This window comes from Miniopterus natalensis, chromosome 13 (assembly GCF_054644295.1).
Source record: "Miniopterus natalensis isolate mMinNat1 chromosome 13, mMinNat1.hap1, whole genome shotgun sequence".
NCBI lineage: Eukaryota > Metazoa > Chordata > Mammalia > Chiroptera > Miniopteridae > Miniopterus > Miniopterus natalensis.
The window spans coordinates 40788728-40814578 of NC_142093.1; the positions used below are offsets into that span (position 1 = coordinate 40788728).

Here is a 25851-nt window from a genome sequence, read left to right on the forward strand (position 1 = left end):
CCAGAGCAAACAGCAGGGGCCTGCTGCGCCATGGAGGCTCCAGTGCTGAGGGAAGACAGAGATTCCAGAATCTGCCTTTTTTTTTTTACATCCCTTAAAGACAAAGATTCAAAAGACTTGTGTCTTCTGGCTCTGAGTGAGTCTTTCTTGGGGACCAGAGATTGACTTTGTAAGGGGAGTTGCTTCTGTTGAGTGTCTGTGGAGTCTCCAAATGGGCTCTGCCTGGGCCTGGCTCTGGGGGACTCCCTTGGGATTCCCAGGCGGGGGGCACAGTCAGGGCACAGTTCAGTGGCACTTCTGCACTCTGACAGTCATTGTGGGGAGTTCCTTTAACCTCACAGGCTCCAGGCCCTCCAGGAATGACTAGTAGTGCTCAGGTCCCTGAGTCTTCCCTTAGACAGCAAGGGGCTGACGAAGCCAGGCTGGGGAACACCCAGGGCTGCAGAAGAGCTTGGGGCTCCTGCTAATCCGCAAGGAGGAGCTATCACCGTGGGCCTCCCTCACAGTAAGTCAAGAAAGAGTACAGGGCTGGATAGGAGGTTGGTATCAGGTAGGAAATTGAGGCCAAATTTCGTCTGATGACAGGCTCAGGGCTGAAAATTTTTCCCAGGAACTTGGGTCCTTCATGACCATCCTCAGGAAGGCCTGGGAGAGGGTCGCTCCAGTCTCCCAAACAGGTGCAGGAACGACAGGGCCCAGAGCCAGTGTGCAGGAAGCACAGGACACAGAACAGGCAACCTGAGCCCTTCCCCTTATGAGCCTTGGATGGGCACTCACTCTCCCCAAAACAGTAGGGACGGGAGAACTGGATGAGAGAGGGGTCTTCCCACTCGGGAGGCTTATGGGGAAGGCCTCACCGACAGAGGTGACAGCTGACGGCTGGGGGACCGGGCGTGGGAGCTGAGGAGGAACCATGCCTGGAGCAGAAGGAAATGCTCGGCTACCTCACAGCTGAACCCCGTCCTAGCACTTGGAAGCCAGAGCAGGAAAAGGCACTAATCACCATTAGGAAGAAGGCTGGGGAGCACAGGGAGATGTACAACATGCTGGAATTATAAAAATACTACAGTTGCTGGAGTGGGTGAGGCAGGTGAAACCAGAGGTGGAAAGGGCCTTCTAGTAGCAAAACATTCTTTCCCAACCACCCCAGGGCCTCGGGCAAGCCTGAAATCCCAGTACCTTAGCCACACCTCCACCTCTTCCCCAAGAGGATATGAGGGAGGGGAGGGGTCCTAGGTCCTGGGAGGGAAGAGAAAGCTCTGGGGCCTAGTCTGCCCTCACCAATTAACAGATCAGAGAAGCTGGGTCCTGAGGGGCTGGGACAAGAGATCAGGACTTTTCACAGTGGCAAGGAGAGGACATTTGGAGAGAAACAGGGTTCTCCAGGGGATAGGCATGGCTGGGCCAGACCTGGAGGCTGGGGCTCATACAGATGGCAGGTGGGGGCAGTGAGGAGGAAAGGTTAAGAGGACAAAGCAAGGGTGCTGTAGACAACAGTCTTTGAAGAGTAAAAATATTTTGGGGAAACCAACACCTTCCCTGGTGCTGCCCCCTCAGCCCCCTCAGCCCCCTCAGCCCCCTCAGGCCCGTCAGCCCCCTCAGCCCCCTCAGCCCCCTCAGCCCCCTCAGCCCTGGGAGGACCCACATGTCTGGCTGCAATCTTGGAGGAGCCCACCAGGTTGCCATCACCATCCAGGACATCGATCCCTTCTTCCAGCTCTCCATACCGCATCAGGACCACGTTGCAGATATTGGCGCTGGCTGGGGAGAGAGAGGGGAGCAGGGAGCAGGAATGAGGGGGGGGGGTGGCATTCCACCTGGGAGAGACCACTGGGCTCCACCCTCACCCAAGCCTCCCTGGCCCAAGCAACAAAGTTCTGAATAAATGCCAAGTTTGTGTTCAAGTGCAGTGGGCGAAGGTGTGGTTTGGTGTTTATCAGCCTGGTAAGGGATTTGAGGGCCCTTGGGAACCTGGCGAGCAAAGGTGGAAAAGAACCAGTGTTAGGGAGGAAGGGGAAACTGTTCAGGACTTAGAGAGCAACCAGATATCAAGGAGACTGGCCCCTGCAGGCAGGCCAAACGGATGCCCAGCAGGGGAGGCTCTCTGGCCTGAAGACACATCCCCCACTGATGCCTGAGGCTCCACCATCAGCAACCCAGGCCCCCCACATTCAGCCCCTTGCTTCTCAGAGTGAATCAGGTTCCCAGGGGTTTGCTTCCCTGACAGCAGGTGCCAGAACCAGCAGGAATCTCAGTGCTTACCCAGCACTGCCCCCTCATCATGTGGATGAAAAACTGAGGCTCAGGGTGTGTGTGTCGGGGGGGCACATACAGATTTATCTGAGGTCACATAGCAAAGTGGGGCAGAGCTGAAAGGCCACAGCACCTGATCCTTTGGATACCCAGGAGATGGGGATGGGGGGCGGGGGGGTCAGGCAGAGCCACAGGGATACCTTCCATGCTCTTGCTTCAGATGGTTGGGTCTCCTCCTCTGGCCGTGCCCACCCATCTCAGCTGAGATCATGGGGACCTGGGCTGAGGGGAGCACTCCTGGCTCTGTAGTTAAGCACTGGATGCTAGAGTTTGGGGGCCACCCATCAGCAAGTGATGAGAATAGGGAGACTCTTCTGGCTCCTCTCCCCTGGGACTCACATGGCTAGGCCTGAGCCCAAGGCTTGGTGTGGGCGCTGACCTCGCCTGAACTCCTCCAGCCCTGCTCCAGGATGGAAGTGGGGGAGCTTGGGGGTGGTGGGCGGGTGGGGAGTGGGGGGTGACAAATGTGGAGCCCGCCTGCTTCACTCCTCCCCCAAAAGCGCCTTGCTGTGTTTAAAGTTTTAATTTTTGCTAATTAATGTCAATTAATTTTGTATAATGAGTGTTTAATTTTGGGGAGTGTGTGAGCCTGGGAGCGACTGCAGTTCTGGGCTGTGAACGCTGATTAGCATCAACACCTGCTGCTTCCCCACTCCCTCCAGTGGGGGGGGCACCAGGGTTTGGGGAGCTGGAGGGTGGCAGGGCCTGGTGGGCAGGTGGAGTGGGAGGAGGACCACAGATGCTGCTGGTGCCTGAGCCAACGCAGGGAGCAGAGGGGTCCAGGGTGCTTGCAGCTGGGGGACAGGGTTCTGCAGGTGAGGGATGGTTTGAGACCCTGGGGGTCTCTGAGCCTCCGTCTCCCTTTTCAGTAAAGCGGAAGGTGGAATAAACAGAGGGAAGACCAAGAGGCTCTGCAGTCCTTGGAGAGAAAAGCAGGAGACCAAATAGTTTTTAAATGTATTTACAGCACATATGCCATCTCCGAGTAGCTCTCGTGTTTCCACGAGACACTCAGCCGCAGTGGTAACCAGGGCAGACCTCCTCTGCACTGGGCCACTCCTGTCCACACAGCAGGCATGCTCACCTGTCTTATACAGTGGCTCTCAACTGGGGGCAATTTTGTGAGACATCTGACATTTGGAGACATTTTTGATTATCACAGCCTGGTGTGTAGGGGGTTGCTATAGGCATCTAGTGGGTAGAGACCAGAGATGCTACTAAACATCCCACAATGCACATCACAGCCCCCACAACAAAGAATTATCCAGCTCAAAATGTCAGTAGTGCTGATGTTGAAAACCCCCGTGTTACACACATCTAGAGACTGACAGAATTAGGAAAGTGAACCTGAGGTCAAGGAAGAGATGTTGGGAGCCCCGTTCAGGTCAGCTGGGCTTGAGTTCTAATCCTAACACTGAATCTCCCCCTCTTCACCCTCAGAGGTAAGCTCCTGCCAGCCCCATGTCCTCGCAGGGCTCAGGGCCAGGAAACCCCGCAGTGGCCTTGGGGAGGGGGGCACTTAGCCTGTGTGTTAGTGACACACCCTTTAGCGGCTAAGGAATGCTCTGCATCCTTTCCCACCAGGGGCTGCCGAACCTGCAGATCCCAGGAAGCCCAACAAAACCATGGGAGAGGATACTGGGGGTTTCTGCCCCAAAAGGCAGCAGTCTCTGCCTCTGAGAACAGCTTCCACCGCCACCCCTGTTCTAGGAAAGGAAAGGCTACAGGAATGTGGTCCAGGGGATAAGCATCTGCTTCAAGTCAGGAGCCGCCAGCTCACTCTGCAAACTCGACTCCCTTCGCCATTCCCTGGGTGTGAAAGGAGGGGCTGCAAGAAGCGTCGCCATAGGATCCCTGGGCTCAGCTTCTGCATCAGTGCTCATGCCAGGTTGCCAGGTCGCCAGGTCGAGGGAAGCCAGGAATGGCTGAGACATCTCTAGCCCTCAGTGTGTGTGTGTGTGTGTGAGCATGTGTGTGTGTGTGTGTGTGTGTGTGTGTAGGAGGCAGGCAAAGAGAAGAGACAGTGTGGGTTTGGAGGTGATGGTCGACCAGCGCTAGGCTAATGGTGGCATCTCGCTTGGTCTCTGCAATTTTCAAATATGTGATGTAACCACACCAGCACAGAGCAGGCCTTTGGTTCAAACACAAAATGACTTGATACGAAAGATAAGGTCTGAAAAGAAGTGAAAACCCAGCCTCCCTCCCCTCGGACAGCCCCTCTAGGACACTTTTTGGAATGACAAAGCTGCCCTCTCATCTAAGCTGTCTGGATGGAAAAAAAAAAGAGAGAAAACCATAAAAGCCACCTCAAAATGATGGCAACCCCCAGGCTCCTTCCTTGGAAACCCCCATTCTTACTGCCTCCTCAATGGCACATGCCCTGTAATCTCTTCTGTTGACTGTGTACACTGGTTGTCATGTATTGGGCACCTGCTGTATGCACAGGTTACTTGCTATTGCCTTTGAGCAGTGAGATTCCTAGCCTGTTTCAATCATTTCATTTCCACGATCTCTTCCAGAACAAGCAATTCTGCCATATTCCTTTCATATTCTCCCTGGTCCCTCCCATCCCATGCTTGGCAATTCCAGCTCCTGAGTCATGGACACTGAGAGCCTAAGTGAATGAAAAAGGAAAGAGAGAGAGAGAGAGAGAGAGATGGAGACCATTCACGGGCCACAGTTCTCCTTTCTAGCACACCAGCAAGATCTACTATTGACAGTATCAGCAGGTTAATTAAGCAGTCCATTAGTGATCATGTTAAAAATGCTGGCACATTTTCAACTCAGATTGACACCACTCAAGACTCAGGCATCACTGATGTTGGAGCAGCAACACTGGGAGGTGTCACGGGAGGAGAGAGAATGAGAGAGATCGCTTTGTGCGGATGGCAAGCTCGGTGTCAAATCCCGAGGAAAGTATGGTCTTGAATGCTGCAGATGTTCTCACGTCAGACCCATCGTGATGCAAAATCATGCCGAGTGCGACAGCTAGCGACGTGCCCTGTGCAAAAGGGACAGTGTGGGAAGAAGGAAGAGCAGCAGACGGAAGACAAATGTGCAAGAAAGTTCTCAAAAATAAGGCCTCAGGAGAGCCTGCCCCTGAACTAGACAGACACATTGGAACAGACACACAGATCAGTAGAGTTAGCAGTCCAGAGACACACCCGCCTGTGGGGGAAATGGGTTTGTGGTAAAACAACCGTGTCACTCACAGGGGAAGGACAAAGGACGCTTCACTATGGGAGTGAAGCAATAGGCCATTCATTTAGGGAAAATAAAACACCCTAATTCTTCTAACCTAAGATGCATTTTTCTCATATTTTAATGTTTGCAAAATCCTGACGTGCCTTCCAATGGGTGTTTGGGGGAGGAGGACCTTCTCTGCGCCCCATAACAAGTGCCCGTGCACGGGTGGACTTGGCCACGTGGATCTGTTCATTCAAGTGTCACCTCAGTTGCTTACAGCAATCCACACAGAATTTGAACTTAAACTTAGATTCCTAATTGTTGCCTAGAACTTCTTTTTAAAACTTACACTATAATGGAGCACGGACATGAAAAGTTATTGTACATGCGGAAGATCGTCTGCCAGATACCAGGCAACGCAATTAAAGGCAGCAGAAATTGCCAAACCATAGATAGCTACCCTAAAGAAATGCTTGCCCATATGTACAAAGAGACATTTACAAGGATGTTAATTATAGCACTGTTTGTAAGAGCAAATAATTAGAAACAACCTAAATGTCCACCATTTAAGGAATCTACGCGGGAAGCTCTCCAAAACAAACTTATATGAAAAGAGCTACTGAGTATGTACAGGATGATTTACTGAATGCAAAACCTCATAATTGGTACACACACATCTGTGTGCACATAAATCCACAGTAAAGTTTTGGAAGCTTCGCACCACACAGAGTGATCTCCTAGGGAGAGAAAACTAAATTTAGGAATTAGGGGGTGTTGAAGGACTTCCACTTTTTATCCTAAATTTTTCTACACTGTTTGCATTTTTACAATGAGAATATAATCATGCTTTACTTGTTTAAAAAATGAGAAGAAATAGCCAAACTTCTTGAAAATCTGAAAGCCAGCAGGGATTAGTGTGACCGAGTCATGCATCCTACACTTAGGCATCTATATGTCACAAACTACTTAAAGAAGCTGGTTAACTTCAGGAATATTTTTCCTGCAAGCAAAGAAAAAAAATGAAACCACAAGTATAACCAAATAGGAACCGTGGACAAAAATATTCCCTATATACATATATTTTAATCCTCACCCGAGGATATTTTTTCCATTGCTCTTCAGAGAGCGTGGAAGGGGGGGAGGGAGAGGGGGGGAGAGAGAGACACATCGATTGGTTGCCTCCAGCCGGGGATCGAGCCTGCGACCAAGGTACGTGCCTTGGCCGGAATCGAACCTGGGACTCTTCAGTCCGCAGGCCGACGTTCTAACCACTGAGCCAAACCGGCCAGGGCAAATATTCCCAATATTCTTTTGTTTGTTTTGAAATTATACTGTCGATTTTAAAGGGACTTAAAGGGTCAAGATTAGAGGTAGGGATTACAAAAAGCAATGGTAGTCGTGACGCTGCTCAGCAGCCACTGACCAAAAGAGAACTGGACAATGTGGAGAGGGCTGAGATTCAAACTGTGGTGTTGAAGAAAGTGACTTGGATTGACTATGTAGTGAATGCTTATTTATTTCTTCAAATGAACATGGAATACAGTCCTCTCCTCTTCTGAACAGCTATTATATTAACGCCTCTTCTAACAAAGGCACCTTAGAATAGAGGAATGTGGCATTTGATATCTACTCATAAACTATATTATAAGAAATGGGAAAATATATTTATTATATGTGACAAAGAGCTACTAAAATTACTCTATGGAGAGTCATGGTGACTGACTCAACAGCTATATTATCCCCAAAAGATAAGCCTAAACTAGTTGTAATAATCCCTCCCTTGCCAGTGATTAGTTTAGGAAGGAACATGTCACTCATCCTAGCCAATGAGGGTCTCCTTTTATTTAAGAAGGGGTAGCAGGCAGTGCCTCCTCTCCTCTAGGCAGCGGTGGGTCTGGATGTGACCTTTGGAATTGCTGCTGCCAGCTTACGACCATGAAGGGAGCTACCCTGAAGAGGAAGCCCCTGGCAGAGAGGTGAAAGGAAGGGCCCTGGATGCTTCACCCAGGACTCGACCTTTATAAATTCCTTTATACAGATGTTCAATGTCATCACTAATCATCAGAGAAATGCAAACTAAAACCATGATGAGATATCACCTCACACCTGTCAGAATGGCTGCCATCAATAAATCAGCAAATAAGTGCTGGTGAGGGTGTGGAGAAAGGGAACCCTCGTACACTACTGGTGGGAATGCAGACTGGTGCAGCCACTGTGGAAACAGTATGGAGTTACTTCAAAAAATTAAAAATGGAGCTGCCTTTTGACCCAACAATTTCACTTCTAAGAATATATCTAAAGAAACCTGAAACACTAATTCGAAAGGATATATGCCCCCCTATGTTCATTGCAGCAATATTTACAATAGCCAAGATTTGGAAGCAGCCCAAATGTCCATCAATAGATGAGTGGATAAAAAAGCTGTGGTACATTTACAGAATGGAATGCTACTTGGCCATAAAAAAGAAGGAAATCTTACCTTTTGGACAGCATGGATGGACCTGGAGAACATTAGGCTAAGTGAAATAAGCCAGTCAGAGAAGGACAAGTACCATATGATTTCACTCATATGTGGAATCTAATGAACAAAATAAACTATCAAACAAAATAGAAACAGACAGAGACAGAGAACAGACTAACAGCTGTCAGAGGGGAGGGGGGTTGGGGGTTGGGTGAAATAGGTGAAGGGATTAAGCAATAAATAAATAAATCCCTTTATTATTTAAGCTGATTTGAGTAAGGGTTTCTGATACTTGCAGCCAAAAATATCCATTAAAATGTATAAATAGCTTTAACAATTATCAAGAAAAAGATATAGTGATAGAAATTACTGAAAATATTTGAGTAGTAATTCATAAAAGAAATGTTAAAAAAATCAATGAACATGAACTCAATCTTACTAATAGTAAAAAATAGAATTTTTAATCTAAGGGGAAAAATCTATCTATAGGAGTTCTTATATGTTTGAGAAATTAATCCTCATTGGTTAAATGGTTTATAAATAGAGTGAGGCTGGTTTTCTCACTTTGTTGATGGTGTCTTCTGTCATAATAGTTTAATATGTAGTCAAATGAACAATCCTTTCCTCTCTGATATGTACTTTTTAAGGTGTCTTCAAGAAACTCTACCCCTGCTCCAATATTCATCCATATTTTCTTCTAGAAGCTTTAACTTTTTTCCCAAAATATGTTTCTATTGATTTGAGAGAGAGAGAGAACAGGAGAGGGAAAGAGGGAATCATGGATGAGAGAGAAACATGGATGGGCTGCCTCCTGCATGCCCCCTACTGGGGATCGAACTCACAACCTGGGTACGTACCTCGATAGGGAACTGAACTGACCACCTCTCGGAGCTGAGCCACACTGGCCAAGGCTAGAAGGTTTAACATTTTACTTTACACATTTCAGTCTTTAAAAGATCTGGAATTTATTTTTGTGTGTGGTATGAAATAGGAATCTTCTCATCTCCCTCTCTCTCCCTCCTTCCCTTCATCCCTCCTTCCCTTCATCCCTCCCCCCTATTTGGAAATCCAAATGCCCAATACACTTAAGAAAAGGTTCTCAATCCTACTGGAAATTGGAAAAATGAAAGAAAAAAAAAAACACCCTTTCACATGGACAAAATTTTTAAAAGTTTGATAATACCAAATGTTGAAGAAGATGTAGAGAAACAAGTATTTGAACCTTGCAGGTAGAGTGAAAGCCAGAATGCTCTTTTGGCAATACGTAGTAAAGCTGGAGATGTGCGTGCCCTCTGGTGCGGCCATTCCATTTCTAGGTGCAGACTCAACAGGTGATTCTCATCACTGGCTGCACAACTGAAACCAAATCTACGACCCAGGTCTCGGCATTTTTTAGAGCTCCCAAGGTGGTCGTTTGAAAACCTCTGCCTTGGAGAAGAAGCTCCTCCAGGTGTACCATGGACACATGCACAAGGTTGTGCAGTGCAGTGCTATGTATAATATTGAGAGACTGGAAACAACCTAAATGTCCCCAGTTAACCAGCTGTGGACTAGTCCTACAGCAGAGGGCCTATAGCAGCTGACATGAAAGTAAATATATTAACATGGAGAAATCTCTAAACCACAATGAAAAGTAAGTTTTAAAAGGACATGTACAGTATGAGTTAATGTAAACTAAAAAGCACATAAACAATGCAGTTTCTGGTTTCTGGTACATACACACGATATGATATAAAAATGGAGAGAATGAAAGCCAGCACCCTGCCCCTGGGAGAGAAAGAGGAAACCAGAATGAGAGGTGAAGGGCACAGAAGGCTTTGGGGGCATCTAACATTTTATTTCTCCATTTCCTATGATATTGTATGTGTTTGAAATAATATTTCATTATTTTTTTTAAAAAGCCACAGAATGAATTACTGTGGCTATTAAATTGACTGCCACGGAAAGAGACTCAAAATGTATTGTGAGGTTAAAAGGCAGTTTACAGAATAGCATACACAGTAGGAACTCATTTGTATTAAATATGTATGTAGATTATATATAGATACAATAGAGAGGCAGAGAGTCTTACGCTTTAGATGTTCACTAGAATTTGGAGGGATATATACCAAACTTATTGCCGAGGAGAGAAATAGGATTGTTTAACTTTATGTAGCAATTGTGTGTTATCAGAAAAAAGTAGAACCATTTTTATTAAAACAAAAACACTCTAATGGCAACTAAGAGACTTGAGCTCCCATCGCGGCTTGAGACTGAGACTGGCAAAGTTCTCCGGACTGCACTTTCCCCTCCGGCTCCCTCCCTCCCTCTCCTCTCTCCTTCTCTATAGGTAACACATGAACACGCTAAACAATTCAAATCATGTAAAAGTGTAAATAATAGAAAGTAAGTCTTCTTCTAACCCCTGACCCTTATCTTCATTTCCCTCCCCAGAGGCAACCACTGTGGCCAGCTTCTCGGTCCCTGCCAGACATGGTCTATGGATTTCCAGGCAGACATGTACATCACCACCTTACACACACACACACACACACACACACACACACACGCGCGCGCACACACACACACACACACACACACTCCTGAATCACACATGGGTGCAGCCCTATGCCTTTAGAGGGTGAGGACTGTCATTGAGGATGCACCCCTAGTATCTGCTCACTTGCATGACATTCTGCATTATCCTGCCTCTGAGGCAGTGCTACATGACACAGATTTTCTTTTAAATAGCTGGAGAATTTGAAGAGTTTCACATCCCATATTGAAGTGTCACAAACTCAGGGCTGGGGATTTCTGGATTGGAGGAAAAAAAAGCCTGTAAATTTAGGTGTAGGCTGACTCTGAAGTTCAGAATCTGTTAATAAAAGATTCCTGCTAACACGGTCAGCTTCTGGGACGCTCCCTTTTATCACGGCTGCTCCCTAGCTTGAGACCCTTCAATGGTTTTCCATTAACCATCAGATCAAACTCGAACCCTAAGCTAATATCCAAGGCTCCAACGTGCCCTCTCCTCTCCCCTACCCAACTAGCCCCCCACCCTCCTCCTGAATTCATAACTCTTCCTCCCCTGCCTTGTGCCTCCCCACCTCTGGACTTCTCTTCCCCCTGATTTCAGGGGTTATAAAATCTCTGAATTGGAAGGCCATCTGTAAGCATTCACTGAGCACCTACTGTATGGGAGGTTGTGGGCAAGCTGCCCAGAAACAGGTGACTTGGTCACATGCGGTTGCCTCTCACAGCTTTTTGGGCCAGGCTGCTACTTGGGCGTTTCCCTAACCAAGCAGTCAGGCAGTTCCTTCCAATAACAGACTGTCAGGTTTTCAGAAGACTCTGCTACTCTTGTTGGGCCCCCACTTATCAGCTCTACTCTGGATGTGTGAAGTCCAGAACTAAATAGACTCCTTTGTTCTGGGCACTCGATCTCTAGTAATACAGCTCAAGTCCGAGAGAGCCCCCTCAGAGCCACACTGCGGACCTGTTCTGAGCACATAGCCCGTGAAATCCCCCGGTCTTTATCCTAAGTACTCTGACCAAGTCAGGTCTCGGCATCTCTATGCTTGTGGAGCTGCATTTGTTTGAATAGCAAGCGTTACATACAACCTTGTGAGGTCTTCCTGGATCCTGGTACTCTTGCCCATGAACTCATAATCCCTGCCAAGCTGCCGTTCCTGTTTCTTGCATGTGACCCATAGGCTTCCTCTGACCATGGCAGTTATGTAAATAACTGAAGGGGACGAGACTGAAGACAGAGTCCCAGGACACACCACCCGAGACTTCCCTTCAGCTGACCGGGCCCTACTGTCCATGTCCCCTTGGGGCCTAACACTCACTGAGGGCCCATTCCAGTACAGGGGCTGCCCCAGTCCTGACACCCAGCCCAGCCTACCCAGCCTACCACATCCAATGTGCCCAGGGTGGCCTGGTAAGTGGTGAGTTCATGGGTCATCCACCCTGGCCTGCCTACTGTAAGCTGGATTACAGTGGTAATGAAAACTTATATAAGAAAACAGAACATTCAAAACACAATTTTAAAAATGGAAAAACCCAGAATAAATGTCTAAGCAGCTACAGAACCTGGTCACTAATGTCATCGGGATAGAGTTCCACTATGGGTGCCTAATTTCAAACCTTTTCTGCCAAGGCACTCATTTGGTCACTGAACACACATTGTAAACCAACTATGTGCCAGGCACATGGGAAGCCTGGGGTTGGTGATGAAAGAGACCACTGAGGAGCTCACAATCTGATGAGGGAGGCCAGCTTGGAAATAAAAACAGGCACTTCTGGGATAGACATAGGCACTCACAAGGGTGTCATGGTCTAACCCAGACTGGGGCTACCAGGGAGGGCTTCTTGAAAGAGGTTGTGTCTGGGCCAAGAAATAAAGGCCTGGCAGCCAAGAGAAGGCAGAGGGTGGGGCTAAGGTAGTAGGGAATCGTGGGGACTCCAGGCAAGCAGGGCCATGTGCAAAGGGCTGGGGCAGGGAGAGAGGGAGGAGGGAGGTCACAAGATTCACCCCGGCTATGATGGGGTATGAGCAGGGCCAAGCCCAGGGGCTCATAGGCCTCCAAAGGAACCTTGAGGCTGTGGATCCCACATTATCATTGACCTGGGTGGAGGGAGTGTAAGTTATGAGGCCCAGGACACAGCTGACACGGGTGCACCCTGTTGTCTACTAATCAAAGGGGAAGGGGAGGAGGGATGGGAGAGGCGAAGGCCTGGGACTGACCCTTGGGGCAGGCACACTGCCATGGCCACCTTCCAAGGAGGCAAGCGGGCTGGACTGAGCACCAAGGCAGGAGCAGTGATGTGAATGGCCCCTGTGGCCTAGGGGCAAGGGGAGCCAGGAGATAGGGCAGACGTGGGCACGATGTGTAAACGAACAGAAGACCTTCTCCCAAAGGCTGCCCAGAGATCCTGAGGAACGGACTCACTGGTGAACACCGAGGGTTTTTCATGGCGATGAAATAAGCTGTGACATTTAACACAAGGGACTGCTGTAGACAGCACAGGAAAAAGTCATTTCCTGGCAAAGGGATGACAAGGCTGGCATTTCCGGTCCACGAGGGAAGGTTACTCCGCGAGCAAGGAGGCGGCTGGTTGGTGCTGAGTCTCAGGCCTCCCCACTTGGGTGTGCAGAGCCCACACCGGGGTCTTTATGAGCACGTGACACTGCTTGTCCCCTGCTCGGTGTGGATTCAACCAGGCAGCCTGGGGGTGACCTTCAGAGCTTTCTGCCCTGCTCCTACACACATACACAGAGCCTGGGTACACAGCCATGCTTGCCAGGTGACACCTGGGGTCATCTCAGCTCCTGGCTAAAGCCCCTGCCCCACCCATCCTGACAAGGTATATCTACTCCTCTCGCCAGTGCCCCACCGTGGCACCCGGGACCGGACTTCCTCCTGCTGGCCACTGCTCCAGCCTCCAGCCCAAGGCCTCACGAGAAGGCTGTTTGTGGGGCTGCCTCCACTGGAATGGACTCTGCTCATGGAGACTGGTGGCTGGGCCTGGAGGTTTGTATTTTTCCAATGCTTCCTCAATTGACCTTTAATTACACTGTTTGCCCAGCTCCCCAAACCATTAACTTCCACCTCACAGCAACCGCACGTCAATTAATGTAGGGCCTGCTCCAAGCTTGAGCTCCTGAACACAATTAAGCGTGACAGTCCACAAATAAGAAAGAACTGGAGAATTAATTAAGGTCTAAACAAATTAATTACCAGTCCCCAATCGATTCTGATGCCAGCACACACCGTCTTTCCTAACATGTCCATGTATAAATAGAAACTGAGATTTCCCACGTGATTGCTGTTCTAGACCAGGGCACAGAAAGGCTCTGAAACCAGCTTGAGGGAGAGAAGCTGCAGCGAGTGTCCTTGCGGCTCCCCACATGCCCTGCACACACACACGCGCATAAAACCCTGGCTGGAAAACCAGAGCAAACCTAGAGGTGCTCCTGGTGGGACACCGAGCAGCCAGCTGCCTCTGGACCACATCTCTCAGTTTCTCAGCTACAGAAGTGAAGGATTATTCAAGTGGGCTTGAAGTAGCCTTGGGCTTTGCCTTCAAGGCCTGGGCTTTGGCCAGGTCAGGATAACTTTCAGTGAGTCCCAATCGGTTTATTCTTCTGTAAAATGGGATGGCTTCCTCTGCCCCAAGGCCTTCCAGAGAGAGGAGGAGAGTTGAGGGGAACAGAGGCCTGCTGGGGGGAATGAGGAGAGCTATGGAGCCCTGGGAATACTGGGCTCTGCAAACTTGGGGGGGCTGCAGGAACTGTCCCAGTGGTCCCAGCAGGAAAGGGCTGAAATAGGGCCTGGTCTGAGGCCAGAGAGGGGTGGGAGTAGCAGAATCAGGTACAAGAACGAGGTGTGCTGTGCCAGGAGTCTCAGGCCTCTCTCCTGGACAGCACCTGGGTCCCAGAGCAGACAGATGTCCTCTCACCTCCCAGACCTCAGGCTGGAACAGGAGCCCGGGGGGGAACTGGGCAGAGCAGTGGGAAGAAGGAACTGACTCTTGGAAGCCTCCTGGTTTCCCAGAGCCTAAGTTTCCAGCCTGCCCAGGAGGGACAGAGTGGGGATGTAGCCTCTGAGCACGTGCACACAAGCCCCTTCAGGACCCTCCCTCACCCTCAAGACCCCGTTTTGCTCCACCCTCTTACACATACATCCCAACAACCAGAGCTTAATCCAACCACTTCCCGTGTGCATTCCCAGCTTGCTGAGTCCTGTCTCCCCACTGGGCCAGGGCTCCAAAGAGGCAAAGAACCCTCTACCATGTAAAGCAAGTCCTGAGCAAGCTTCTCAGTAGCCTTACCAGTGGCCTGCCCAGTCTGACCCAGCCTGCGTGGAAAGCAGGGATGAATGCCTGGTGGGACAGCATGCAGTGGGGCTTAGAGATGCTCTGTCGTGGCCAGAGGCCCCTGGGGGGGAGGGGGGATAAGGTGGAGGCAGGGCAAGTGTACGGACTACATGGTGGCCTGAGAGGACCAAGGGACTTTTGAGCCCATGAGAGTGAGAGGCATGCCTGTTTATCTTGTACACCACTGTCAGCAATGACCAGGGGAGTCAGCAAGGGCCCATTTTCAGGTGGGCTTGGGATGGACATTGGGGGCCACAGAAATGGAAGCTTAAACGTGAGGGAGGAGAGGCCGGGGCAGGGGATGGAAGGCAGGTAGGCACAGCCAGGACTTGGGCAGTGGGCCTGAGGGAGCAGCCAGAAAGGGCCTGCTTCTCTTAGGATCCTGGCAAGCTGGACTCTCAGAGCTGCAACCACAGAGTGCAACCTGCGCAGCTGGCTAGGGATACACAGGAACACGAGACCCCTCAGTGGTGGCTGGACTTGTGTGAGGGGGCTGCAGGATCCTCCCCAACAAGAAGGCAGGAGAGGAATCAGGCTGGGGCCCAAACAGAGACAGGTCACAAAGTCTCAGATGGAGTGGCAGAAAGGGTCAAACCCGAAAGCAGGGACCCTGCTCCTGAAGGAGCCTCACAGAGGTTAAGACCACCCTCAAGGTCACACAACAAGTTGGCCAGTAGAGCAGGGCTGCAATGGGCCCTGGCGAAGTCCTTGTCTGAAGCTTGGCTCAAGGACAGATTACATCTCAGCTGAGTCCCAATCCAGTCCAGTGCGGCTGAGAGCTGCCCCCTTCTCAGGCTGCGCCTCACCCTCCAGCCCAGGATGGCAAGGACCGCAAGAATGGCAGCCGTGTTCATTCAATTAGGCCCCTTAACAAAGTCAGATCTAAAGAGTTATTCCATTAATGGCCCACACCAGAAATAGCTGAGGGTTCATTAAAAGTGTGGAGTTGCTATAGCAATTATCTGGGTCGGCTGAGGCTCATCGAGCAGGTTGGTCCTAGGAGTTCATTAGCCTCTGGGCCATCGAGGAGGTGGGGCTGCCCAGGAATGGTCTCCTGGGAGCTTTTCAGGTGCTTCAGAGCATTTTCCTGTTAATGGAATCTGGTCTGTGGTCTCATTTGATCCGCCCACAGCTCTAGGCTGTAGGAAGGTAAGTACTAGTGCCCCATTTTACAGATGGGGAAGCTGAACCCTGGAGAAGAATAGGGCCCGGACCATGAACTTGGGTCTACTCCCAGCTCTTCAGACTGAGCCTTGGGACCAAGGAGGTTGCGGGACTCTATGCCCTTCCTGGGCTGGCCCCCACCTTTGTCCTCTGGCCTCAGATAGGGAACTCAGCATCATAGTTCAAACACTGGCTCAGACTTCTCTTTTGATTACTAATCACAGACTGCCTCATGATTCTTTTGATGTTATTTCTTTTTAATTTTAAAAACACTTTCCATTGCGGTGCCCTCTTCCCAAACAAGGTGTAGGCTTCTTAAGAGCCAGGCTGGGCTTTGTGGGATCCCTAGGTCCAGGCCTGGAGCATCTTTTGTGAGCTCAGAGACTCCAAGACCAGGAAGGACTCAGCTAAAGGCAGGCCAGACCCCCTCCACACACACTTGTGAATGGGCGTGGGGGCTCCGACACCTAAAGGACCCATACCCAAGGGCTTGGAACACTAGATTAGTGGGCCTTCTTTTTTGTCAGGAAAACCTGGGACAGTCTGGTGAGGCCTATGCACCTTTTTTTGAACAATGTCTCTAAAGGCATAAAACAAAATACATAAGATTACAAAGGAATTAAATCAAAATAAGTTATCAAAATATTTGTAAAATTGTAACATAGTAATAGATTTGCTTTTTAACGAATGAATTGAAAATAAGATCTACCAGTGGATCTGTTAAATGTAAGTTTGACTTAGTATTAATTTTGAACAATATTTTAAGATCTCTGTAGCAACTGTAATGGGACATGAGAATATTTGTGATTTCTATGGGTGACAGTCACAGGACCTGCTTGTTACTGTGATTTGCTGCCTACATTCATAATGGAAGGAAATGCTAAATTTCAGTTAGAGGCTAGTATAAATTCTTTCCCAACCAAGTTCATGGGATCCCTGCATTCTATCTACTGACCCTTCAGGGGCCCCGGGGCCCAGGTTAAGAATCCCTGTGTAGAATTTTGGGCACAGAGCTAGTCAGCAGGGCCCCTGTCACCTTTTTCTCCATCTACACATGTTTTGCTCCAGTTGTCCCTGCCCAGAAACACCTCCGACCCCCATGTCAGGAGACTATAGAGGACCCGTCCAGCTCCCCGAGAACCCCAAAGCCCCACAGGCCCATGTACGCATGTGTCCACGAGCACACACACACACACACACACACACAGATGCTCAGCACTGCGCAGGTCTTACCTACGGCAGGGAAGGGAACAAATCTCTGGACAAGAAGGCGGGTGGCTGGGGTGAACTTGTTGGCTTTCTGAACCAGGACATTAAGGCCCACCTTGGAAAAAGAAAACAGAATAAGTGCTACAGCCGCCTGTGGGAGGAAGGGGTAGGCTGGGGCAGAGCAGAGAGTGAGGGGCACCATCTTCTCCTACAATTGAACCCCAGACCCCAGGTTGCAGAGCTCCAGTGTGACTGTTTAAAGCACCACAGCCCAGTCATCCCAGTTAACCAGCTCATAAGAAAGAGGGAGAGAGGTAAAGCATCAGCTACGTGTGCAAACGCACATGCGGCCTCTCTGGGGAGGGGAAAAGTGATGGTGGGGTAGCTGCTGTGGTAAGTAATTTAGCGTAGGACCCCCTCATTCCCAGTCTCTAAGCATCACCTTTCTGAGGCTCCGCTGTGAGCCCAGCCGTGGGCCTGGCCAGACCACAAGGTCTCAGGAGAGTGAGATCCATGCACCTGCCCACAGGTGCCTGCAGAGTTGAGCAAAGCTGCCAGAGCAGGACAGGGGTGAGGAGGGGGCGTGCAGTGGACACCCAAGGCTCACTGCTCATCTTCACCGAGACTCCAGCTCCCCTCACCTGGTCCAGGACATCACAGCCCCCTCACCTTCACCTTGGGCTCTCCCCACTGTCCTCACCCCCATGCTGTCCTCCCCCCATGCTCTCCTCTGTCTTTCTAGAACACAGGTCCAATCATGTTTACCACCGCCAGCTCCTCCCCACGATCTGTGCAAGAAGGTACAATCTCCTCCTTGCAGCAGTCTTGGCCTCCATAACCTCAATTCCCTACTCTCCCAACAGCCCACGTTCTCCTTCTGTGAGTCCAGTTTACTGCTTATCAGATGCTACACGAGCTTTCCGGCCTTGGGGCCTTTGCCCATGCCGTTCCCTGTGCCCAGGATGCCTTTCCCCCTTCTTCTGCTCAGTCCACACCTGTTCTTTTAAGGCCCACCCCTGAGCTCCACCTCCAGTGTCACTTACTAGCAGTGGGAGTTATTTAACCTTAGTCATGAAGTCTTTTAACCTTTGTCTCAGTTTCCTTGTCTGTAAAAAGGGACAGTATCCACAGCATCCCAGGGCTGTCATAAGAATGTATGTAAGTGTTTAGCATAAGAGGCCTCAATAAATTCAGCTATATAAGAATGATGTCACCTCTCCCTGGCAGAAAGTCCCTGCCCTGCACATCACGAGTCCCTCCTTCCCAGCAGTCAGAACACCGCTCATGGGTGTGATGTCCCCCGCCAGACTGGGAGGGAGGGAGGGAACGTGTCTTTTTCATCTTTGTATGCCCAGCATTTAGGCAGCGGGTGGCACGTAGCACACGCTGAATACACTGTGACTGAAGGATAAACGCGTAAACCAACACAGGGATGGCTGGAGGAGAGATCAGCAAAGGTCAGCAGAGCACAGAAGGTGGGATTCGTCTGGGCAGAAGAAAAGGACCTTTGGGCGGGGAAAACAGCACAAGCACAGGCGTGGAGAGAGAAAAAACAAAACGCACGTGGCCAGACCAGAAGACAGGTGTGCAGGCGTCTCTGCTCCCAACTGAGGCCAGAGCCAGCCCCTGCCCTGCGGATTATTCCTGGCCTGAGGGGCCTGGGGCTGCCTGGTCTGGTCAGCAGACCATCAGGTCCTGGTTTCAACCTTCTGCATTGTTGGGGAAGATGCAGAGCCTTGAGGAGGCCTCCAGGGCTGCTGGGTGCCTGCAGCAGGAATGGCCCAGTGACCCAGGAAGACAGGAAGTGAAGTGCCAGCCGGCCAGCCCCTGGGTAGCCCAGGGCCCCACAGAGCCAGAGGGCTGCCAGGCAAAGACCCAGCCCGGGCTCTTGGGTGCCAGGCCTCCATTTGAAGAGTCAAGCTGATGCTGAGTCCAATGCTTGTCCTCTCTGCTTCTTCAAGGGAGGCTGGGACGCAGGGCAGCTTGAGCACGTTTTCGTGGTATGGCAGGGCAGGCTGGGGGACTGCCAGCCTACACGGGGCCCGGATGCCCTGCTTCAAGGCTCCCCCTGCCATGCAGATGGAACTCAAGTCCAGGTCTTCCCAGCTCTCCCCAGACAGTGACTGTCTATTCTGTGACTCAGAAATGGTCCTCCCTCCCCCCCAAATACCAAGGAACATGTTCCCACAGAGTGCAGAGAGGGGAAATGTGGAGGGGCATGGGATGCCAGGCCACACACCTCACATGAAATATCTTAATCAAACCTACTACAAGGCTTTTAGATAGGGTGTTACCCCTTCTTACAGATTCAGAGAAGCTCAGAAGGTTCAGAGAGGTTAAGTAACTTTGTCCAAGGACAGACAGCTATTAGGAGGCAGGTAAAGCTAGGAGTGAACCCAAGGACTGCTAATTCCGAAGCTTTGTTCTTAACCACTGTGCTATTTAATTTCCAATTGTCTTCCTCTCAATGAGGAGCGCTTTAATGTCTCACATTCCATTTAAAACTGGCTGCTTGCATAGCAAAGCTTCCCTGAAAAGACCAGCTTGGGGCTGGGGCCCAGAGGAGTAGAAAGGGGAAGGCAGCTCCAGTCAGGGGAGATAGAGCCCTTGGGCCGCCCATCCCTCCCTGCAACTAGAAATCAGAAGGTCTGGGTTCAAAACCCCCCACATTCATTCAGAACTATGCTAGAGTGCTGGAGGAGTTGGGAACAGGAGCCCTCCAAGAAGCCAGCAGGGAGCTCAGACCCTTCCCCTGGCAGTATTGGAGTGTGGTCATAGGGCAAGGAGGAAGAGAGGCCTTTGGTTGTAGCAAACACTCAGACTTGCTCCCTATCCTCAAGCCTCCCTCTCCCTGGCTAGGATGGCACAGTCCAGAGTGACTGACCCAGCCTGTCTCCTGCACCCCACATGGCAGCCCATGGTAGGGAGGAAGAAAGGAGAGAAAACCGTGCCAGGGGTCCAGGTCTCTTCTAGCCTCTCTTTCCCCAAAGCCCACCAGAGTCTCCCCAACACAGATGAGGTGAGATTTACTAAGGCATACACGATTCTGAGTGCATGGCCAACACACCCAGGCCCAGGGAAGGGGCTGGGGACCCGCACAGTGGGGAAAACATCTGGGCTCCTGGGTAGCCCACCCCACTCACCCGCCGGTGGCAGAAAGGCATGAATACAGGGAAGGCAAGTGGCCACTCACCCCCTCTCTTCTCACAGCCTCCAACCCAGGCCTTACTGTCCCAGCAGCTAGGATGGCTGCAGCTGGGAAAGAACCAGGGTGGGCTGCAGACCAGGGTTGGGAGCCCGTCTGTTCTGGATCCTCGGGGGCCCTTTGGCCTGGAACATTTGGTGGAGCCCATTAAAATTAAAAAGCCAAGTGGCTGGTGGCTCTGAATGCCAGCTCGCTTTCCCTGGCATGGTGGGTCCTGTTTAAGGGAACCAGCTGGCATTAATGGCACACAACTCATCACGAACAGCAGCTAGCGATCAGAAAAATCTGAGCTAATAATCGGGTTTGGGAAAGATAATGGGATATGGAACAATCGCTGCTGAGGGTGCCCTAGGGTCTGTTTCAACAGCCTCCAAATAAGCCACAAAATAGAAATTAACCAAACAGGGGCTCCATTTGGGTGGAGGAAACGGGAAAAACAAACAGGGTGTGGATTTTGCACAAGAATTCCCATGTGGCCAGCAGCTGTGGGTCCCCAAAGAAGCCAGAGCCCAGGACATCAGCAAAGGCCTGAGGAAGCAGTGGACCTTCTCTGGCCACCTTGGCTCCCAGGCTGCTGACTTTGCCACGGGCAACTGACAGGAGAAGAGGAAGAGGAGGGAAGACTGGCTTCCTGACAGTGCCCCACAGCGGGCATAAGTGTTGACCAGCACCAGGGACTGGGGTGGAGTGGGAACTCCATGACACAAGACCTTCAATGTCATGAGCTGTGTGGCTGATACCTCCTTAAGTGTTAAGGTCTTGCCCAGGCCAACATCACCCTTAGTTCTGCAAAGCCGGCAAGGAGACACCAGATGGGGCCTGAGCAATGCATGCAGCCCTCTCTCACCCCGGCGGTGCCTTTCCTCCAGCCCATACGCCCAACCCCCTGTGGGAAGCCTCTGTTCCGAGGAGCTGCAGGCACTCCGCCTTCACACCCCCCAAAAGAAGGTTATTGTGCTCTTCCTCACCACACCCCGTTCCTCTCCCATTCCCAGCTCACTCCTCATACTGGAGACCTAGGAGCCTTCCCTGAGAGGCGCCTCTCCCACCCCACATCCAGCCCGCCCTACAGGGCTACCTGTCCCATTTCCCGGACACCTTGCACGTGGCTACTCCTCTCTCTCTGCTCCCACCACTTAGCCTAAGCACCAGTCTCTCCTCCGTGGATGACTGCCCACCTTCTAACTCAGCTCCCTGCTTCCACTCTTGCCCCCATTCAGTCTACTCCCCACACAGCAGCCAGAGTGAGCTCCTAAATATGGATATCAACTTGCTTTAGCCTTTCAGTAGCTTCTCGCTGCGCTTACAGAGGCCTGTGTGATCGCCCAGCCTTGCTTACAAGGCTCCAGCCACCTCCCAATCACCTTGGCTCCTTTGAGGAGCCAATTTTCCCTCTTTCTCTCCACCCCTCCCTCCCAGTCCCACCCCCATCCCTCTCTCCCCAGGGCACTGCCCCTCCCTGGGCCTCCTCACTTTTCAGCTTGAATGTCAGGCCCTCAGAGAAGCCTTCCTTTTACAGCCTCTCACAGAACCTATACCTCTTCCTTCCTTGTACCTATCATGGTCTCTAAGTAGCTATTTATTTACCTTTTTAAAAATGTTGTAAACCAAAGTAATACATGCATAGGATTTAAAAACTGAATTTCACAGAAATGTTTTTACCTGTGGACTCTTTTCTAAGAATCCATCTCTCCCAACAGGCCCCAAGTGCTGGGCTCAGAGCCTCTGTCTCACTCCTCACTGAATTCCTGGTGCCTGGTGAAATGAGTAGGTGCTTAATAAATGTTCCTAGGTTAAATCAAGTGAGTGATTTCTGAAACAGGAGGGAAAAACAAAGAGCCACAAGGAGACTTGCCTTGTGTAGTCGCTGCTTTGCACCTTAGCAAAGAGCTCTACCAGGGCTATGCGCAGGTCTAAGTCCACCTGAGTGGACGGCTCGCCCACTCTCCCAGGAGGGTCCCAGAAGGGGTGGCCCCAGGGCCGTGAAGGCTTCTGAGAAAGGAGATGCCTGACTGAGCCCTAAAGGGTGAGTAGGGGGCAGCCAGGTTAGAAGGAAGGGTTCAGCAGGCTTCAAGCCGGCTCTGTGGGCTCCACTGGTATTTGCCATAAGGGGGTCCAAGGGCCCTGGAGAACAGTGAAGAGGCATGCCTGAAAAGAGGGATGGCGTGAGGTCAGAATCTAGATCCACTCTCAGGTGGTGGGAAATAACGCAACCAAATGGTCAGGAGTTTGTGTCCCGGAGCTCAAGGGCTGGGGCAGGTCAAGGAATCCTTGAAGTACCAAAACTGCCCACCAGAGGGAGCACATTGTAGCATAAACTTCATACCAAAATGGCCCATTACCCTCTAATTTCCCTGCAACCCCAGCCAGCCTACTGCTTGGCAACAGGCTCAGGAGCGAAGGGCCAAAGTGGCTGGAACAGAGTCATGTACAGGTTAAAATACCAGTCAGCTCCAGCTGTAGCTGAGAGGCTTGTTTGCTGGCTAAGTGACCAGACCTGGCCCCTGAACCATAACCCACAGAGGCCAGCTGGCAACCTGCTGGGAAACCAAATACATTAGACCCCTTCCATGTAGGAGGGGACACCAACTTGTCCTCCCTAGAATATATACAGAGCTGACATTCATGTCAGACTCACCACTGCCAGCATCACCATCCGTAGGCTTCTGGGACACTTTAGATAATGCCGCAGGGTTCATGCGATGGAGCCTCCGACTCAGAAGCCAGTCCTAGTGACAGCAGCAAGACAAGAGCCTGGTCCAGGATTCTCAGGCTGTCGGCCCCCTTCCTCCATCAGGCCCAGAGAAGAACAGCAGGGCATGAGGTTACACCCCCAACGACAGAGAACACCCTGAGGTACAACCTTGACCACAGAGAACACCCTGAGGTACAACCTTGACCACAGAGAACACCCTAAGGTATACTCTAGACCACAGAGAAAACCCTGAGGTATACGCTCGACCACAGACAATACTTGAGGTACACCCTGGACCACAGAGCCAGCTAGGTGCACCTTGCAGGGGAAGAGCATGCTGTGAACCAGGAACAAGTATAGATAGCTGACTTGACTTTGGCCAGAAAACACAGGCCCAGGAACAAACTACAAAGGTGAACAGATTGTCTAGCCCTGTTATAGCTACAGAGGCTCTCAAACATTTTCTCTCCCTTCCCCACTGTTCTTAGGATGCCTGGGGAAGCACTTGTCTACCTGGGGGCATGGTAACAGTCCCTTCAACCTGGAAGCTGAGAATATTGCATGCCTTTTCTGGCGTCCTTATGGCACAGGGGGAGCAGGAAGAAAAGGGGGTCATCTGATTAAGCTTGGGTTTGAATCCCAGCTCTGCCACTGACTTCACCTCTGTATCTCAGTTTCCTTATCTGTAAATGGAGATGAACACCTAAATAGTACCTGGCATCCCGTAAGTGTTAGGCACTATGCCTATTTGCCTTTCTGATTATCATGGGAACATGGAGTAAGCAATGGGAACTGAGAGGGGGAGAGGTTCAGCCCAGGGACCTCCCGGGACACTTCCTTGTACTCCAGTGACTAGTAACAAAGGTTAACAGCATCACTACATCCTACACAGAAGGGACCCCCCAAGGCCAAGACCCTTTTGGAATGGAGGTCAGTGTTGCCCCAAAAGGGAAAGTCCTCAGCCAGCTAAGACCTGGCTGAAGGTGGAGGGTTTGAGGATCAGGCATGAAGTGATTCTCACTCTGGCTCCATCAACCAGCTCCTGGCTGGACTTTAGCCCTGAGCCTTCCTCTCCAGCCCCAGGTCTACTCTCATCGCAGACCCTGAGTCCATGAAGGTGGGCCTGCCAACCCCCACAACTTCTCCAGCCCCCTTCTGCCTGTACCCCCTGCAATACCATGGGTTCCTGAGCCCAGGCAGAGGGCAGGCGCTCCTGGCGTGGCTCTACAGTACTCCATGACCGTCCCTCTGCTCCCCGGCTCCATCATCACCTCATCACTATCACTCTGCACATAGTAGCCACTCATTTTCTGACATCTGGAATCTGTCACGCTCTCCTCCCGCCTGCCTCTTCGTGCGCTGTGCCCTCTATATGGAACACACAGCCCTGCCTTCGCCCCTCTCTGGTCTGTCCTGTAACAGTCAGTCCTGTGTAAATTAAGGGACCCAGCCCTGGGTCCCACTACACCCAAGGCAACCCAAGGTTTGCCTTCATTATAATTCTGGTTTCACCAGTATCCTGGCTTCTCCTCTGAGCATCCTGAAGAACACACTAGTCTGTGCATCTGCATCTCAGTGTCTGCAAAGTGCTCAGCACACATGCTCCCTTCAGGGACTGCATGGGTCACCCTCATGCACCCGGGCCAGTGGGGGCTGACCCGAGAAGTGCTCAGCACCAGCTCCCAAACTAACACACAGCAAGGACTGATGGCGGCTTCCTTTGTTAACAGACAGCAAACTGTTAGATCTCAAAAATAACTGAAGACAAAATTTCTTTTTTATTCTCAAGTAAGAAACTAGACACTGCCAAATCTATTTAGAGGGTTCACCAAAAGGCTGCTAACCCCGCACTGGTGGCCCTGCAACCAGCATGAGACTTCACTTCTGGGGCATGCAAACTGGGGATCCCTGATTTTGGGGTTGCTGGCCAAGGTCATGGGCTCTAGTGAGAGGGGAAAAGTGCTCTGCAAGGTCCAGAGAGGAGGCTGGACTCCCAGGGCCTGGCCTCCACTCCAGCTCATCCTCTGTCCCAGGGATCTGCCCTCAGCCTGTCAGCCCCGCATCCATGCTGCCTGCTTGTAGGGACTCGTTTTAATTAATGCCAGAGCTGGGCCAACCACTGGGGCCCTGACACTTGTTTGCAGGTCATCTCCTCCTAACAGGCTCTCCCTGGGAGGGGATTTGTCACTAATTGAAGCAGAGATCAGTTAATGAGGCCGCGGGGCCTGGGGCTCCAGAGAACAAGGGAAAGGAAAATAAAATAAAGCCTCTTTCTTTGGAGGTTTTGTGATTTACACACACAAAAGAAAAGCAAGCAAGCTGCAGATTTTCCAAGTCAGAAACTCCACTCCATCTGTTGGAGTTAGACCCTCACTGTGTGAAGACGGCAGGCAGAGGGACGCTGCTGCTGCTGAGACTGCGGATCAGAGCGGAGAGGGGCCTCCCGAGGCCAGCAATCAATCAGCAACCTAATTAACAAGTATTTATGGAGCAGTGCTCCGTGCTCCCCTCAGTGGGGGAGAAGACACAGGGCCTGTCCCTGGTTAACTTGTAATCCAGGGGAACAATGAGAGGACAGGACATGGGGTATAACCGAGTACATGTGAAGGACAGAAGTTTCTAGAACTTGTGGCAGGAGAGAAGCGTGGGCTGGTGTAGTCAGGAAAGCCTCTTCGAGGGCTCTGCAACTGGGCTGGGAGGAGGAAGGAGGGCATCCCCCAGCTCAGGCACAGCCCCTGGGGGCCGTGACAGCCATGA

The 25851-nt window shown here is 51.0% G+C and overlaps 1 protein-coding gene across 3 annotated transcripts in view; it reads right to left on the reverse strand.

The window, feature by feature from the left end:
* The window catches only part of SFXN5 (sideroflexin 5), a 97774-nt gene that overhangs the window by 22344 nt on the left and 49579 nt on the right, over nt 1–25851 (reverse strand). For 2 of the 3 annotated variants that reach the window (XM_087823631.1, XM_016202590.2), the window contains 2 exons: nt 17219–17309; nt 1646–1761 (listed from right to left, as the gene is read on the reverse strand). In XM_087823631.1, the coding sequence (XP_087679757.1) occupies nt 1646–1761; nt 17219–17309 (207 nt within the window). The remainder of the gene's footprint in view (nt 1–1645; nt 1762–17218; nt 17310–25851) is intronic. The other variant, XM_087823632.1, reaches the window with a different exon arrangement.